This window comes from Enhydra lutris, unplaced genomic scaffold (genome assembly GCF_002288905.1).
Source record: "Enhydra lutris kenyoni isolate GAN:26980312 unplaced genomic scaffold, ASM228890v2 scaffoldscaffold55, whole genome shotgun sequence".
In the NCBI taxonomy this organism is placed as follows: Eukaryota; Metazoa; Chordata; class Mammalia; order Carnivora; family Mustelidae; genus Enhydra; species Enhydra lutris.
The window spans coordinates 6,706,903-6,724,956 of record NW_019154139.1 but is presented as its reverse complement, the minus strand read 5'-3'; the positions used below and the strand labels follow the sequence as shown (position 1 = coordinate 6,724,956).

General features: G+C 58.6%; 1 protein-coding gene across 3 annotated transcripts; it reads right to left on the bottom strand.

Moving 5' to 3' along the window:
* Nucleotides 1–8,513: 8,513 nt before the first annotated feature.
* On the bottom strand, nucleotides 8,514–12,896 carry LOC111157504 (cytochrome P450 2D15). 3 transcript variants are annotated; one of them, XM_022518955.1, is made up of 9 exons: nucleotides 12,570–12,896; nucleotides 11,769–11,940; nucleotides 11,037–11,189; nucleotides 10,776–10,936; nucleotides 10,181–10,357; nucleotides 9,868–10,009; nucleotides 9,441–9,628; nucleotides 8,860–9,001; nucleotides 8,514–8,762 (listed from the first exon to the last, which is right to left on the bottom strand). In XM_022518955.1, exons 1-9 carry the CDS (start codon nucleotides 12,756–12,758, stop codon nucleotides 8,584–8,586), a joined length of 1,503 nt encoding a protein of 500 aa, XP_022374663.1. In that variant the 5' UTR covers nucleotides 12,759–12,896; the 3' UTR covers nucleotides 8,514–8,583. The 3 variants fall into 3 exon arrangements, with proteins under 3 accessions (XP_022374663.1, XP_022374664.1, XP_022374662.1); XM_022518954.1 differs by having other exon boundaries at nucleotides 8,584–8,762; nucleotides 9,441–9,688; XM_022518956.1 differs by lacking the exon at nucleotides 11,037–11,189 and having other exon boundaries at nucleotides 12,570–12,758.
* Between the last annotated feature and the right edge of the window lie 5,158 nt (nucleotides 12,897–18,054).

The window sequence follows — 18,054 nt, the reverse complement described above, 5'->3', positions numbered from 1 at the left end:
TGCGTGTGTGCACACACACACAGGGACCCACTGTCCCAGCAGTGTCAAGGTGCTCTGGTTGTGCCAAGGGAGGGGGCCCAGAAGAGTTGGGGGAGTCATGGGGATACAGTTTCCGATCGGAATTGTGGGATCTGTCAGTCCAGAGTAGGGGGGCCTTGGAGGACCTGGGGGGGTGGGGAAGAGCTGATGGGGCACCGAGTACCCAGCCCCCGCTGGGTTCTTGCTTTCTGGCTGGGAAGGCGAGGTGGACCCAGGGGACAAATGCGGAAGGAAAGGAGAAGGGATGTGCTCCAGGCTCTGAGTCTGGCTCTCAGCGGAGGCACAGAGCCTGGTCCCCGCCACACCATCCCAGGAGGCGGGAAGCCCCCTGGATCCCGGTTACAGCTGAGGGATTTATTCACCTGCAGTGTGAGGACATGCACAGGCGGCGTTGGCTGTGGGGTTTGGAGTGGGAGGAACCCGGTGCCCCCCACCTGGCCCTGCAGTGAGGGCAGAGGTGCCCCAGCTTTACCCTCAACTCCACTTTCCTTCCAGGCTCTACAAGCCCCTGTACATAGCACACCTCTTCATTCTTGCAGGTAAGGGCCTGGGCACTGGGGCCATGGCGAGAGTGGGGGGGCATGGGGGGTGCTGGTTCTCACCTCAAGGTCGCCCCACTCTCCACCCCGGGCTCCCAGGGACCTGCCATGCTGCTCAGAATCAGGGCTGCCCTCTGTCCCCTTCCTTCCTCGGTACCTTCCTAGTGAAACGGATTTGAACCCACATTCGATTCGAAAACCCATCCTCCCCCATCCCCAGAAAACCCATGAACCAGAACCCGCAGAGCCTCATGTCCTGTAGCAGTGACCTTCAACGCTGGCCTGCACACCAGTAATGGGAAATCACATATCCTCTCATACGCTTCAATACCTAATGTCTTTCGTTTCCAGTTCAATTTAAAAGGATGCGATTTCTGGCACACTGTAAATCCTGGCATCGCCATGTGATTGTCTTGCTCTTAAATGTTTCATTCAGTCTTTCTCCACCACCGCAGGTGTGGTGTACTACTATTTTCAGGGGCCTGTGGGGAAGACAGCCCCTGACCATGACGTGGCCGAGGAGCCCTCACAGGTGAGCGCAGTGGAGGCCGGGGTGGTCTCACCGTAGCCTGAGTAGAGGTCACACTCCTTGACCTCAACTGGTAACCAGCTGTGTGCGTGCGCAGGCATGCGTGTGTGCGTGTGTGCCTGTGAGCGTGAGGGCTCTGCGGAAATTGGCTGTGTTTCTGGCAGAGTGTCAAACTGAGGCTCCATCCCTCGCGGGCTGGCTGTATAGTCACCTCGGGGCTCTGCGGCCGTGGCCGTGGCCGTGGCTGTGGCATTGGCCATGGCATCCACAAGCCAAAAGGAGGAGATGGTCCCTCATTCATGTGAGTAGCTCTGGAATGTGGCTCAGTGCTCATATGTGAATGGGGTGGCGGGGAGCAGGACGCCTGCTTGGGGTTCATACTCTCCTCCATGTCCCAGAGCTAAGAACCCGGTGCAGAAGCCCCTGCTTGTAGTCCAGCGCGCCGCCCACCAAGGGCCGCAGGCCGGACTACATACCGTGTCCGTGTGCTCAGTCATTGCAACCCTCTCAGGAGCCCAGCAGCTCACGCTTCATGTAGACGGGAAGCAGGCCCCCAGGGGACAGTGATGAGCCAGGCTGCCCGCCGGAACCACATCCTTGATCTCTGGAGGCCTCCCGCTCTCTGCACGGTGCCGTTGGGAAGAGGGGATTCCCATAGAAATAAGGGCGTCGGTGACTCAGAAACACCGAGAAGTATGTGCTACACCTTTTGGGGCTGATGATTCAGAGGCGGGGAGCCCCTAAGAAGGCCTGTGTTGGCAGGTGCCTTGGAGGCCACGGAGTCCAACTTCACTTGTTTCCTTTGTTGTTGTTGTTGTTTAAAGTAACTGGTCACGTTTCCACTTAGTTTCAGTGTCCTCAAAGGTAGGCATGTACACAGTTTGCTTCTTCAAAGTTTTAAGACCTGAAACCAACAAATGGTTGCCTTGTGCCACACCCATGATCCCCGCGCCCCAGGGTGGGAATCTTCCCGGCCTCCAACCTTTTCAGCCGGAACCTTTGATTTTTCCTGTTTTTTTTTTTTTGTTGTTGTTGTTGTTTTTAAGATTTTTATTTATTTATTTGAGAGAGAGACAGTGAGAGAGAGCATGAGCGAGGAGAAGGTCAGAGGGAGAAGCAGACTCCCCGCGGAGCAGGGAGCCCGACGGGACTCGATCCCAGGACTCTGGGATCATGACCCAAGCTGAAGGCAGTTGCCCAACCAACTGAGCCACCCAGGCGCCCTGATTTTTCCTGTTTCTAAATAGCAAAGCTCATCCTGCTTTGTCTTGAATTTTCAGATTTAAACAGTAGCCAGTGAATTCCTTTTTTTCTTTTTTTAAAGATTTTATTTATTTGACAGACAGAGATAACAAGTAGACAGAAAGGCAGAGAGAGAGAGAGAGAGAGAGAGAGAGAGAGAGAGAGGGAAGCAGGCTCCTCGCTGAGCAGAGAGCCTGACGCGGGGCTCGATCCCAGAACCCTGAGATCATGACCTGAGCTGAAGGCAGAGGCTTAACCCACTGAGCCACCCAGGCGTCCCAGCCAGTGAGTTCCTACAGTGGGAGCGGAGGACTGAGCTCTCGGAACAGCTGCCCGTGTGCTGCCCCTCCAACACACACATCACCTCCCTCCAGCCTTCCAGTATGGCTACAGCCGGGCTTTTGGATCATAAAATTTCTAACCTGAGGAATGACATTTTCAGTCGTTAAAATCTTTTAAATAACATGGTTGCCATTTGGGTGATTTTTCTATCATCTTGCCTTTTAAGTCCCCCTCCACTGTAGTGGGCTCATTGTTGGCACCTGGGTACCCCCCCACAACTGAAAAACAGAGCAGTTCCATCCCTTCCAAGAATTCCTCCGGACTCACGGTGCAGTCAGCCCTTCCCCCACCCCGACATCTGGCGAACAGTTTTCTGTTCTGATAGTTTGGCCTTTGCAAGATTGCCCTGTAAGTGGAGACATCTGCCCGTCGTCTGGTCTCTCACTGACTTTGGGGCAGGTGAGGCCTCTCTCAGCAGGTGGGCGGCAGCAGCTCGTTCGTTCCCCCTCTGCGCTGGGCAGGTGTCCTTCGGAGGTGGGCTGCTACAGTTTGTCTGCAAGGCACCTGAGAGAAATCTGGGTGTTTCTAGTTGGGAATGATCAAAAATAAAGCCTCTAAGGGTCATAGATGGGTGGCTCAGTCCGTTTAAGTGTCCAACTCTTGGTTTCTGCTTAGGTAATGCTCTTGGAGTCATGGGATCGAGCCCCTGCATCAGGCTCCGCGCCCAGTAGGGAATCTGCTTCAAGATTCTCTCTCCCCTTGGCCCTCCCCCATTCGTGCTTTCTCTAAAATAAATAAAATCTTTTTTTAAGATTTTATTTATTTATTTGAGAGAGAGTGAGAGAGAGAGCATGAGCGAGGAGAAGGTCAGAGGGAGAAGCAGACCCCCCATGGAGCTGGGAGCCCGATGCGGGACTCGATCCCAGGACTCCGGGATCATGACCTGAGCCAAAGGCAGTCATCCAACCAACTGAGTCACCCAGGCGTCCCAAATAAAATCTTTTTAAAAACCCCATTATAATGGGGCACCTGGGTGGCTCAGTGGGTTAAAGCCTCTGCCTTCGGCTCAGGTCATGATCCCAGGGTCCTGGGATCGAGCCCCACATCGGGCTCTCTGCTCTGTAGGGAGCCTGCTTCCTCCTCCTCTCTCTCTCTCTCTGCCTGCCTCTCTGCCTACTTGTGATCTCTGTCAAATAAATAAATAAAATCTTAAAAAAAATAAAAAATAAAAACCCCACTATCAATATTCATTTATAAGTTTTGTGTCAACATCGGTTTTCCCTTCCCTTTGTGCTGACAGCGAGCCTGGTGAGTCATGGGGTCGGCGTCCGGTTGGTTTGGTAAGACCCCAGCACTTTCAGAGGGGTCACGGCCCATTCTGCTCTGTCACCAGCCCTGAGGGCGAGCTTCCAGTGGTTCCACATCTGCCCCAGCACTCGCCATGGGTTTTTGGCCATTCAGGGTTGTCTGTCATCATTTCTATTAGACCAGCATGAAGGGCTTACATTTTGCCCCCGTGAGAACGGTGTTCCAAGCTGAGTCACCTCGTGTACCCTGGTCACTCTTCTTGGTGTATGATTTGGGTCTTGTCTCTTTTTTCCTCAGTTTTCTCTCTACCTACAATTAATTTACCCAGGCTCTCCGCCAAAACTATCAATCTCCTTGCAGTACATTTAGACAAATTAGGTGCTTTATCTGATGGTCTCTGCAGAGCCATATCTCCCGGAGCCCGCCCTCCTGCTGTCCCCACACTGACAGGATGTCCTGGAGGTTCACTGCTCAGCTGTCCTGGGACCTCTCTTTTTCATCGCTCTGGGGAGCCCCTGTCACCCTTTTATTTTGATGGAACACAACCTCTAGGGGAACCTCTGCTTCCTGGGGGGTAGTCTTGAGATATCACGTGTCTGAAACGTTCTTAATCCGTATTTGACTGAGAGTTCGGGTAGGTATAGGATTCTAGACTAGAAATATTCTTTTCATAGATTCTGAAGATTCTCATTGTCTTCTGGCTTCAAAGACTTTCAAAGCAAGGTCTGAGAAAAGTTGAATTCCTAGAACAGACTTTTTTCTTTGTATTTCTGGAAGTTTTTTGGTTCCTGGTCCTCGGTGTTCTGAGATTTATTGATGACAAAATCCGGGGCTCATCTCCGCCATCCATTGTCCTGAATGCTTGCTGACTCCTTCTCTTCTGCAAATCCGTGTCCCTCACGTTTGGGAAATTGTTTTGATGACACGGGGATGTATTTACCTGGCATCTCCCCGTCCCCTCGGCCTGCTGGCTGTTCCCTCGCAGAAAGATCTATGAGGGGCGCCTGGGTGGCTCAATGGGTTAAGCCTCTGCCTTCGGCTCAGGTCATGATACCAGGGTCCTGGGATCGAGCCCCGAATCAGGCGCTCTGCTCAGTGGGGAGCCTGCTTCCCCCTGTCCCCCCCGCCCCCTCTGCCTGCCTCTGCCTGCTTGGGATCTCTGTCTGTCAAATAAATAAATAATTAAAAAAAAAATAAAAAGAAAGATCTATGAATTAGCTGTGGGAGCTCCTGGTCTCTTCTCTCTGTTCTTTCTGGGAAAAAAAAAATTTTTTTTTCAACTTTACCTCCTACATTTTGATTGGATTTTTCATTCCCATTATTCTGATATTTTTGTTTTCAAGAATTAGAGGCTTTTTGGCTGTTTCTGTTTTAGGGCCTATTCTTGTTTCATGAATGCCAAGTTTTAGCTTTCTAAGGACACGTAGTTTTTAGGTGTCTGGTGTCTGTGTGTGTGGGCATCGACAGTGAATTAGCCTATCACCTCAGGCTTCCCTCCCTCCTTGCTCTCCTTGTCACACAGCTTGAAGGGGAGACCTTAAGGCCGGTGTGGGGGCCGATGGATAAGTGTTACCCTGTGACCACTCAGGTAGGTCAGGGCCGGGGAACCCCACTTCCCCTGGAGTGGGCCTCCTGGGCAGGTGCAGTGGGAGGACCGGCCCCTCCCGGCGTGAGTCACTTCTGTCTCCCCCTGTAGAGACGCAGAGTCAAGAGCGGGAAGAAGCAAGCCTCTGAGGTAGGCGAGGCTCCCTTCTGTCAGAGCTCCATGGGACGCAGAGACACCCCTGCTGGTGGCGGGGGAGTCCCAGGGATGGTGGCAGCCCCCCCCCCCCGCAAAAACTTGCAGCTTGCTGAGAAGGGAGGGGCTCCCCTGGGAAGGTGCGGAGGACGGGGCAGGAGGGTGAGGCGCTCTGAGGGCCCTTCCGCCCGTGTCCCCCCACCTCCTCCCTGCAGGCCATGACCCCCAAGGTGACGGGAGGACTGAGCAGTGCTGCCCCCACGGAGGAGACTGAGCTCTGGTCTCAGCGTGAGGGGGAGGTGAGGCCCCCAGAGGACGAAGCGGCCAGCCTGGGCCCCGTGGCCAAGGAGGTGGCCGAGGAGCAAGAGGCGGCGGGGACCCTAGGCTGGGAGGTGAGGAAGCCTGGTGTCCCCACAGGAACATCCCCAGTGTGGGCCCTTCTGCGAAGCCCCAGGCGCTGGGGCAGGGGAATGCAGGTGGGGGGTGGGAGGACCGTGTTGGGGAGGGAGATGGGTGCCCAAACTGCCAGCCCAGGGAGGAAGGAGCTGTAGGGGGCGGAGCAGCAGCAGGAGGGGCTCGACCCGCCTCCCCTGGCCTCCCGGTCTATGTAATGTGGCTCCTGTCTCGTCCCACCACTGTGCCCCATCCTTCCTCCCAGGTGAGCAGAGATGTCGGACAGGAGACTGTGGCATACCCTCCGGGTAAGACGGCAGACCCGCTGGGCTGCCCAGGGACCCTGCAGAGCTCCCAGGGGGCCCGGCCTCTCTCAGGCCTCCAGCCCTGCACCCAGGAGGGGAGGGAAGAGGCCCAGGTAGCCAGATGCCCTGTCCTGCCTGAAGGTCTCCGCTGCCTCCTGCTTCCTACCTGTCGGCAGGAACCTGAGGCCTCTCGCCCTGGGCCTTCCGTCAGCGCTGGCCTGTTCCCCCAGCGTCAGAGGGCGCCCCGGCCCTGGGGACATACCGCCCCAAAGGGACCCACAGGGCATGCCCGTTTGTGCTTTGTAGAAGTGTCTGAGGAGGACAGCGAGGAGGAAAGTCCTGGGGGCTGGGTCCCGCAGCTCCTGTGGAAGCTCTGGCTGGACTGGTTCCCAGCCCCTGACATCCCAAAGACACAGAACCATGAGTGACCGAGTGTCCAATAAATCCAGAGACTTGCTGCTTCTGCCGGCCCAGCCACTTCCTTTCAGGGACTTTGTCTAAACGCAGTGAGGCCTGGTCCACACTCCCTGCCCAGACGAGCTGCCCCTGAGCTGCCCCCACAACTGCTGGTCCTGCGGAGAGGCCCCCGGCCCCGTGCCAAAGGGCAGAGCAAGTTCCCCGAGGGCGGAGAGCTGGGGAGCTCCATGGCGTGACCATACTCGGAAGGTGCTGGGGGGCCCCTGTCAGGGGTGCTGTTGGGTACGGGGCGGAGGGGTGTTCTCTGACGAAAGAGACACCCTGACCTCTCTGGTCTGCAAACAGTTTCCTGAAACAGTTCCCGCAAACAGAAGCAGGGGGTCTGCCCAGGACCGGGCTAAGCAGGTGCCTCCCAGGCGCTCAGTTCAGAACCGGCCAGTTGTGGGCGTGAGCACAGCGGGAGGACAGCAGTCCTGCTCTCGGCCGGGGCTCCAGGCTAACAGGGTCACGGCCCTGGAAGTCAGAGCAGGACCACCGGACCCAGCAGCTAATCTGGTGCAATCATCCCGTTGGGTTAGGGGGAAACAGAAGCCCAGGACAGGCAGGAACCGGCCCAGGGCCACAGAGAACCCCGGCAGAGCAAGACTGAAATCCAGGGTGTCCTCCTCCAAAGTCTCCACGTGGCCGCCGCCGCCTCTGGCCATTCCACTCTCATGTGGGTCCGAGGCTGACCCCTGTCCCTAGGGTACCTGGGGTCCCCAGGTCTCACTGCCTACCCCTGGCCAAGTCTCCTGAGAGCCTAGCTTGACTCAGCCACTCAGAGGGCCGTGCCCTAGGTTGGAGCCCCGATGAGTGTCGTCCTCCTGCTCCAGCCTGGCCACGAATGGTAACTTTTTGGCAGGTGCCTAGATGCAGGTGTCCCTGAGGAGCTGGGAAAGGCGTCTCACCTAGCTTGGGGTGACTGAAAGGCTTAGGGAGGTGGCTCACTCCTGGACTGCCAAAGGGTTCCCAGGGAAAGTTCTGGCACCAGTGGACTGAGCCCTGGGTGTTTACCTGGCACCCCCCTTCATGGCCATCCCTGGGTTTCCCCACCTTTGAGGGCGTCGTAGATGAAGGGGACAGAAGAGCTGGTGCTGGGGCGCCTGGGTGGTTCAGTGAGTTAAGCCTTTGCCTTCGCCTCAGGCCATGATCTCAGGGTCCTAGGATCAAGCCCCGCATCGGGCTCTCTGCTCAACAGTGAGCCTGCTTCCCCCCTGCTCTGCCTACTTGTGATCTCTGTCAAAAAATAAAATCTTAAAAAAAAAAAAAAAAAAGCTGCTGCTGCTGGCAGAGCTGCTGGGCCATGGAGTGGGGTGGTAGGTGGCGCTGGACCTGAGAGGTGGGTGTCCAGGCTGAGTGGGGCCCTGTCCACCCCCACCAGGGCCTGGCTGAGGGCTCTCAGCAGCCCGTTCTAGCTCTGCCTGGCATGAGCCAAGACCTAAGGACAGACATCGTCCCTATCCCAAGTCGCCAGGATTGGGTCCCCGTGGGTAACTAGGGGTAAGCTGTGATCTACTGGCCCTCAGCATCCCCATCTCTCAAATGGGATCACGTGCAAGGTCAGGATGGCTCAGGCCGGGGCAGGGGCAGGGGCTGGCCCTGGGGAGGCTGCTGAGGCCCCATCACGGCTGGGGGAGGGGCGGGGCGGTCAGGGGTCCCTGGAGGGGACTCGGAAGCCAGGATGGAGCCACCCAACCGGTTTATTGGCACAGCGGGGCCTTGCTGAGAAGCCAGTGGGGGAGCTTCCTCCCTCTAGCGAGGCATGGCGCAGAGCTGGTAGGGGGCGGGGGTCACCAGGAAGGAGAAGGTGCCGTGGTCGCTGGGCCGGGGCTGCCCGGGGGGCACTGAGAAGACGAAGCGCTGCAGGAGGCGGGTGAAGAAGAGGAAGAGCTCCATGCGGGCCAGGGGCTCCCCGAGGCAGACGCGGCGGCCTGCGGGAGTCCGGGGGTGCGCCGTGAGCCCGCGGGCTTGGGCCCCACCCTCCCGGGCTCCCTCCGGAGGGGCCGGCGAGTCGGGCAGCCGGGGCACCTGCGGAGAAGGGCATGAAGGCCTCCGGCTTGACGAATCGGCCCTCGGCGTCCAGGAAGTGCTCGGGGTCGAACCGGAAGGGCTTCTTCCAGGCCTCCTTGTCCTTCAGCACCGACGACAGGTTGGTGATAAGCTTTGTCCCCTGGCGGGAGAACCCGGCCTGAGTGGGATCCGGGCGTCCCTAGCCCAGACCCTGCCACCAAACACGGATGGGCGCACACTCTGCCCGGCACACGCCCAGACTCTTCCAAGTAACCCCTTGGCCAGAGAAGCTTCTAGGCACCCTCTCTGTGCCCATGGCGGGGCTGAGTGCCTCATGACCCATGGGCGCCCACACTGTACCGTCCCTGTCCCAGGCTCCTCCAACACCCTGTGGCAGATTTTAGTTCGTCTTCCCCCATGGGACTGGGGGCTCTGTAGGGACAGGGCCAGCCCTGCCGAGGCTCTCGCCCCCACCCCCACTGTCTGGGGAAATGCGGACTGGGGGGTCCAGACGCCCCCCTCCCTGGGATGTCAGCTGTGCTGGGGCTGCCTGGCCCGAGGTGGTGCTGAGCTTCCGCTGGGGAGCCTCGCATGCCTACCTTGGGGATGAGGAAGCCCTGCACTTTGATGTCTCGGGTCGTCATGTGGGGCAAGCCCAGTGGCACGATGTCCCCAAAACGCTGCACCTCATGGATCACGGCCATGGTGAAGGGCATGTGGGCCTGGTCCCCCATCTCCGGTTGCCGCGCCTGCCCTATCACCTCATCTATCTCCTGTTGGACACGTCCTGGACAGAGAGGCACCCCCACAGCGGTCAGAACCCCGGGGTCTGGACTCCAACCTCTGCCTGACTCCCGAGGAGGGCTGTGCCCACGAATAGGCATCTCCTACCTCTGACCAGAGCCCAACCTCTGCTCAGGGCTTTGGTGGGGCGGGGAGGGCGTTGCAAATCATGTTCAAGAGGCCCCAGCCTGTCCCTCCCTCTCCTCCCTCGTCCATCCCACCAGGCCCCCAGCGTGGGCTCACGCTGCACGTCCGGGTGTAGGATCATGAGCAGCAAGGCCCAGGTCAGCGTGGCTGAGGTGGACACCATCCCAGCTGCAAACAGGTCAGATGTCACCATGCTCAGGTTCTCGTCATTGAAGCTGCTCTTGGGGTTCCCCTTGGCCTGGGCCATGCCGAGAGGGTGAGCTCTGGGGCAGAGGGAAGGAGCCCCCAAATGGCCTCCCAGCCCGCGGCCAGCAGTAATGACTGATCACGGGCTGATACAGGGGCTCCCCCTGGCTGGGTCTTGATTCACGGGGCCCTCAACCCACAACCATGGTCCCGGACACCTCACCTTTTCCACCTCATCCAGGAAGGCGTCAGTCAGGTCTCGGGGTGGCTGGGTCGGGTCCCGGGTTGTCCTGTGTTCCTGGACTAGCTCATCTATCAGGGTCATGAAGGCCTTCTGTGCTGAGAAGACCTTGCCAGCCAGCCCGGGGATGTGCAGGAGCACGGGGAAGGAGTTCAGGACCTGTGCGGGCCACAGATCGGGGACCTTCCTGTGCCCAGGTGTTCTCTTGATTAGTCAGGACACCGCCTCCAGGGTGTCCGCTCCGCCTCCGGCCTCCGGAGTGTCCCCACCACTGACATGGTTCCTTCCTAACTTCGGCCTTGATCCTTCTTCCTGGCCCGGGGCCCAGTAGGATAAATCTAAAATCTCGATCTCATGGGCTCTAGTGGCTTCCAGTGACGGAGGTGCTAAGATTCCGTAGACTTCTCCGGCCCCGTCGACCCTGGGCCCTCCTCCGCCGTCTCCCTCCTCTGGGACTTCCCCACCTCCAGGCCTTCCGCCTTGGAAGGGCTTCTCTCCCGCAACCCCCTCTCCCCACGCCCTCCTCCCGGAGGCCCGGTTTAGGGCGAGGCCTGCTCCCCGGCGCCTCGCCCCGCACCTCGCGCAGGACGCCCTGGTCCTCCTCCACGCCCGCGTGCAGCTGGTCCAGCAACTTGAGGAGCAGCGGGTCGTCGTACTCGAAGCGGCGCCCGTAGGTGAGGGAGGAGATCACGTTGCTCACCGCTTTATCCATGAGGGCGCCGGGGCTGAAGGGGCGTCCTGGGAGGGGGCAGTGCGGGTCTGAGGCTCGCCTCCACCGCCCCTTCCGCGGCCCCTCCGTCCATCCCTGTCCCCGGTGTCCCTCGGCCGCAACTCTCACCGGCGTAGTCGGCGAAGGCTTCACAGAGGCGCGAGGCCTCCTCGGTCACCCACTGCTCCAGCGACTTCTTGCCCAGGCCGAAGTTGCGCAGGGTGGACAGGGAGAAGCGCCGCTGCTCCCGCCACTCGCGCCCGTAGCGCGCCAGGATAACCCCTGGGGGCGGGGCGGTGGGCGGAGCTATGGCGTGCCCGCCCCGCCCTTTCAGGAGGCCCCTGCCCCGTTCACAGCCCCACCCCCTTGATACAGGCCCCGCCCCCTGCCCCCCTACACCCACACTTATTCCCCACCCCCACTAAATCGCGCCCACTTTGACACCCACTTCCTGCTGGGACAGGTCGCTCTGCCTGCCCGCTCGGCTCGCCAGCTGGGGGCAGGTGCTGGCCCCACTGTGCTCTGCCCACTTGACTCCCTCGCCGCCAGGGAAAGTCCTGGCCCGCCCCCTGCCTCGCCCACGCAGATTTTGTCCTGCTCATTGCCGCCCACTCTGACCTCGTGTTCCTGTTCCCCGGAGCCGGGGTTCCACGCGGCATCGGTCAGGCCCCGCCGTTATCCTCCCACGTCCCACCCAGGCACTTCGCATCAACTCCATCCTCCACCTGCCGCCCCTCCAAATTCGCTGCCTCTTCCCTGCACTGGATGTCCAAGACCCTGCCCCCGCGTGGGCCTGCCGGGGTTTGAGTCACTGCTGGCTCAGTCCCGGCCAGTCCCTGTCGGCCCCCCTCCTCCGCTTGCCTTGGGAGTGCGGCTTGAACCCCAGGTGCTCATAGATAGGCATCGGCGGACGGTCGGCTGTGTCCTCGCTGTGGTACACCAGGGCCTCGCGCACGGCGTCCAGGCCATTGAGCACGACCATGGGCGTCCAGGCCAGGTGCACGGTGAACACGTTCCCGAAGCGCTGCCGCAGCTGCAGGCCAAGGGTGGAGGGCGTTGGTCAAGCCGGATGGCCACAAGGCTGCCGGCCTCAGTCTCATGGCGCCCAGGCAAGCTCGGCCTGGTGACCAGTGGGGTCACATTCTCTCTGGAGGGGGGGGCTGATGCTGGATCACACCTCTTAGCTATGACTTTGCAAAGGTGACCAATATTGTCACTAGGCTGTTAGGATCCCAACCCACAGGTGAAGAAACTCAAGTTCATAGAGGTGAGCACTGAGGCCCAAGTACCCGCAGACCCAGAGCTGAACCTGTCCCTCTCCTGATGTCAGCCTATTTCCTGATTTAAATGGGGCTCATGTCCAGATTCCTTCCCCCTGATGTAATCAGAAGGGACCAGGTCACATAATTTAAGTGCTGTCCAGCTGGATCTCAAATCTACTGCCAAGACCACACTCCCCTCTAGGCCTTTGCTCTCTCTGACCTTTGTTTGGAAAATCCAAACTGTCCTTGAGGCACCAACGCCCTCCCCAGGTCAGTCGTTCAAACCTGCCTCCTTTTCTCAGCCCATGCCCTTGTGCAGCCTGGGGCTTCACCCACCACCTGCTGTCTGCTGCTAGGTGGGGTCCCAGGATCTCTCCTCCCCAACCCCTGCCTTCGTTACCTGGTCGAAGTAGCAGAGTGTGTTCCGGAAGTCCATCTGCAGCAGGTTGCCCAGCAGGGGCAGCGGCATGGGGCCTGGCGGGTAGCGTGCAGCCCAGCATCTGTGTCTGTGAATCAGGTCCACCAGGAGCAGGAAGATGGCCACCGCCACGGCCAGGGGCCCCAGCATAACCCCACTCAGCAGCCCCATGGTTGCCTCAGTGCCCGCTGGCCTCCTCTGGCACGCGGGTGTCCCTTAGCACACCAGGGACCCAGGACCAGCCAGACAGGGCGCTCTCCCACACTGAGCGAGCTCATCCAGCCTGGCCCCGCTTTCTAAAGGGAGCCGAGACTGGCCTTTGCCCTCCGCCCTGAGTCAGCATGTCAGGGCGATCGCATTGCCAGAGGGTACGGGGAGGGGCCAGGGAAGGTCAGGTGCAGGGGTGACCACAGGAGTCCGGTCCCTCCTGGCCTCTCCGGGTGCTTCCCCAGGCTAGTGCGGTGGGGGTAGGGGAGAGATGATGAAGACCCCCCTTCAGCCTGACTCCCTCCCCAGCGGTAGGAGGACCGGGATCTTCCTGGGGTGCCTCCTAATACTCCTGACTCCGAGATGCCGCTCAGGCATGGCAGCCCAGGGGTATGTGGCCTCTTGGCAATGGCTTTCCAAAGTCTGCAAAGTCCAGGGGTCACTGGACTTGATCCTGCCACCCAGCCATCAAACGAATCACACCCTGTAATATGGTTGCAGCCTTGTCCCCAGAACACGTCCTTGCCCTCACCGGCCTCCTCCCAACTGGTTTTCGCCTCCCGAGTTTGTTACTGGCCCTTGGCCAGTGCCGTAGGGAGGTCACAATGATCAGAGGGACCATGTGCGGGCGGTGGGGGGGTTGGGGGGGGCGGCGTGGAAATGAAGTTCTTGGTTTCCCCTCACTTCACACCAGTTCACTCAACATGCACAGAACCACACATCACCAACTGCGCACACATTCACAGCCACTACCCACATGTTCATGCACTGACACACAATCACAGGCATGCATGACACACCCGCACACATGGAAGACCACACACATGGTACATACATGCACCTCTCTCTCTCTCACACACACACACACAGACACACACACACACGCATGCACACACTTGGACACAGCACCAAGTTCCCTAGTTTCCAGTGGCTGTCTGGGCTGGACCCCAGCCTCCTGCCCCAAAGCCACCCGCAATGGTACTGAAGCCCCCCACCAGGTAGGCTGCTGGCCCAGCTTCCTCAGTTCTGGCCTGACCTTGGCCTAGTGAGTCCGCATCTGGGGCTGGAGAGGCAGCTGGGTTGACAAGAGCTCCCTTGTCACCCAGACCAGCCAGTTCAATGGCCGGGACACTGTTCCCTAGGTTCGTTACATATTGGTCCTGGGACCTCCTAGCATCACCCATGATGCATCTTCTTGGGCCTGTCCACTTTCCTGACTTGGAGAAATGGGGCGGGGGATGCCCTTCTGGACGGAGCTGCTGCTGAGCTCAGGCTGTGAGGGTCACTTAGAGAAGATGTGTCTCTGTCCTCTGAGGAGTGGGCCTGCTTCCTCATTTGTCCTTGAACATCAGCTGCTCAAATTCATTCTGGAAGACGAGGGGATGGAAATCAAACGGGCCACAGTTTCTTTACGCCCTCGCAGGCGTCCCCTGCTGAGGACCACAGGGAATGAATTCTCAGGTCCCCCTGCCTGCCCTGCGTCAGCTCCTCTCTCTCCCAGGCCCCGTCCCCCTGGCTCCAGCCCCGTCCCTTCCAACCCGACTGTGGGGTTGGACTCTGGAAAAGATGCGAACCTCTGTACCACCCGCATGGGTGTCTGCCGCCTCCAAGCTGGAGTCGTGCCTACCATATCCTTCTTCTTGCCCAAACTCTCTGCCCCTCCTCTGGGGGATTGACCACATGGTTCCAGACCTCAGGCTCCTTCTTCAACAATGAGAGGGCTGATTTGAGGCTGAGTTGTTAAATCGAGGCTGAAGGGAACTGAGGCCAAAACCCATTCAAATGAGAAGGTCCAAGAACCCAGAGGGTGGGGAAGAGCATTTCCTGGGTAGGCGTCGGGCCCCCTGCCCCATCCCAGGGGTGTATGAGGCACTCCCGTTCTGGAAACAGTTGGATTACTCTCTCCCAGGCTGACGCAGGGCCTGGAGGAGGAGGCATTCCCCACCGCCCTCCCATATCCCCCACCCTGTTCTCTCTCCCTCCCCAGCGGTAGGAGGACCAGGATCTTCCTGGGGTGCCTCCTAATACTCCTGACTCCGAGATGCCGCTCAGGCATGGCAGCCCAGGGGTATGTGGCCTCTTGGCAATGGCTTTCCAAAGTCTGCAAGTCCTGCTTGATTTGTGAGTGCTGCTCCCTTCCCGAATGCCACATCCCTACTCTCCCGCCAGACCCAGGGCCACAAGGCCTAGCGTGCTGGGGCCCAGCCGGGCCTTCCCCGCACCTTGCCTTGGCCAAGCACTGGGTGGGCTTGAATTCCGTCACCCCCCCGACCCTCCCCCCCCCGCCAGAGGTGCCCTGTGCCGGGTGTTGGGCTAAGTATGGCAACGCAGGAGGAGACCACGGTGAGACTGCTCCAGCATCCAGGGCCCAGAGGAGGTGTGGCGAGTCAGAGAGCGGCAGTATGGGGACCGCTTGCAGGGTCATGGGGACACTGCCCCTGGGCTGGAACAGGACGTGCTGGCAACACTTCATGGAGATTTTGGCTGGCTTGAACCACAAGCCAAGGTGACCTGGCAGCGGGACCAAAGCCCCACAAGGCCCTGTGTGCGGTGGGTGTGGGGCAGCGTGATGGGGCCTTTGCAAGCCAGGCTGAGGACTTGACTGGGAAACCGGGGTCTCTGGGCTTCCGGGAGGCAGAGAGCCCACTTTGGAGGCCACTCAACAGACCAGGAGGGCGAGACCCAAGGGTACACTGGGGCCTCTCATCTGTCTCAGCTGACCGTCCCAGAGAGCAGCACAGTGGGCAGGACGGCCAAGGGCGTCGTCGCCTGCCGGCCCTGGATACACCGCCTGTATCTGCCCATCCTCTTGGCGGCCTTCCCCAAGCGGTCACCCGAATACGTCATGAAGGGCGGTGGCCTCCCCGTCCTGGGGGCCTGCTGTCCAGGACGGGGAGGCCATGAGGGAACCTGCCATCTCGAGGCCTGTGGCCTTTTGCCATCACTGGGCAATTCAGCTTCGTGATCCCCAAGCACCGAGGAGACAGAATCTCAGGTCATGTCAGGAGGTCAGAATCCTAGAGCGGTATTAGCGGTCACACCAAACGCACGCTCCGAGTTATGTATACAGTTTGGACGTGAACGTCTTCAGAGGCCAGCACATTACTGAGCTTTAGAAACACACCGGGCCCACCTCCGCGGGTGGTGAAACTGCTCTGGTGAAGCGGAGGGAAGGACTCCTGGGGGCCACCCCTGGTCACAGTCATGGGTGTGTTCACCTGCACAGGGGTGAGTCCTCTGCTGGGGAGGGACACCAGCAACACGGTGGGCTGGGAAGCTCTCGCCCAGGGCCCCCCCCATGTGGCACCAGGGCTCTAGAGAGTAGGTAGGAGCCGGGCACCCAGCAGGGGGCGCTGGGCACATGCGCGGCCTGCTGCTCGCCTTGCCCCCGCCTCCTCCCCGAGGCACAGCAGCGCCCAGAGTAAGCCCCCCAATTCCCGCTCCTTCCTGGGGGCAGAAAGGAAAAGCAACCGGCCTCCAGCTTGCCAGGGGTGGTGGCGGCGCAGGGCCCGCCCCCCGGCGTGTTTTAAGGGTACAGGGCTTCTGCTGGGCGCATGAAAGGTTCTAGAGATCCCATGCACGACCATGTGAATATAATTAACACTAATAAACTGCGCGCTGGTTAAGACAGTAAGTGTTATGTTTTTAACCACAACTTAAAAAGTTATATATGAAAAGCACCATTGCATACCTATTAGAACAGTCAAAATCCAGGACACTGGCACCGCCAGAGCCTGGCAAGGCTGTGGAGCGAGCACCTTTCACACACTGCCTGGTGGGGACACAACAAGGGACAGCCGATGCGCAAGCCAGTTCCGCGGCCCTTTGCACAACAAGAGCTTCTTACCGCGAGATCCAGCAAGCTCCTTGGTACTGACCCCCCAGAGCTGTGAACCGATGTCTACACAGAAACCTGCACACGGGTCTTTATAGCAGCTTTATTCGTCATTGCCCAAACTCGGAAGCAACCAAGATGTCTTTCGGTAGGTGGGTAAGCAGTAGCACATCCGGACAATGGAACACTCTTCAGTACTACAAAGAAATGAGCTACCAAGCCCCGAACAGACGTGGAGAAACCTTAAATGCATTATCACTGAGCAAAGGAAGCCAGTGTGACAAGGCTGCATACGGTAGGATTCCAACCACAGCACATTCTGGAAAAGGCAAAACTACAGAGACAGTAAAAAGCGCAGGGGCTGGGAGGAGGGCGGGAGGACAGGCAGAACACAGAGGACTTCTAGGGCAGTGAGACTCCTCTGGGCGACACTGAACGGTGGATACACGTCACCAGACTGTTTGAACCCACAGAATGTGCAACACCAAGAAGGAACCCTAATGTTAACTGTGGGCTTTGGGGGACGAGGATATGTTGGCGCAGGAGGACCAGTGGCTGCCACAAATGTAGCGGTCTGCTGGGGAAGGCCGTGTCTGGGGTGCAGGGGGTACATGGGAACATTCTGTGACTTCTGCTCCATACTGCTATGAACTTGAACTTGCTCTAAAAAAGTCTATGGAAAAAAAAATCCATAGAACTTAAAAGCAGCGGAAGCTGAAATGCACACGAGTCGAGGCTTCCTGCAGAAGGGGGAAAGCTGGAGCCAGGAGGGGCGCGTGGAGCACGGCCATGCCCATCAACGGCCGTGTCACCAGCCAGTTTGGGGAAAGACCTAGAATCATCACAAGTTCCTTGCTCAAGGATCATCAGCAAGTCAAAAGACGACAGAAGAAAAGCAAAATGACAAAGAATCATTTGCTGTTGGGAAAATATTTTCCTCAAGATACGTATTTTTCAAGTTTTGTGGTTTAGCCCCTGACACCTGAAATCTATCAACTTCATTTGAACTGGGTTAATGCCCGGTCAAGACTGGACGGAAGGCCACCCAGCTACTTCTACGCAGGTCCTAGGGCCCGCGCAGCACACCCGCCCACACCTCCATCCTGGTGAGCGAGATGAGAAATGGGCCGCACTGCTTGATGGAGCCATTAAAACAGAATTAATCTGCCATTTCTGCAGCCCCAAATTGATGAGCACACAGGAACTCATTTATAATTGCTTATTTCTACTTCACAACATTCCTTCCAGTATTTCTGTTCTCGAAAAAAGTCCATTAACATCGCATTATTTTTTTATAACCTTTAAAATTAATGTTGATTGGAAATATGTCCTCATACCAACTTAAGTAAATCTGACCGTCCCCACACACTGGCTGAGTTCCACCCCCCCGGGTGGAGCTGCAGGGAGGAGCCCCAGGGTTTTGAC

Coding starts and splice junctions, on each gene's coding strand:
- LOC111157504 (XM_022518954.1), bottom strand. CDS start 12,758: ATGGGGCTGCTGAGTGGGGTTATGCTGGGGCCCCTGGCCGTGGCGGTG. Junction 10,937..11,036: donor AGCCTTCGCCGACTACGCCG/GTGAGAGTTGCG, acceptor GCCCCCTCCCAG/GACGCCCCTTCAGCCCCGGC. Junction 9,689..9,867: donor CCTACACCCGGACGTGCAGC/GTGAGCCCACGC, acceptor CTCGGGAGTCAG/GCAGAGGTTGGAGTCCAGAC.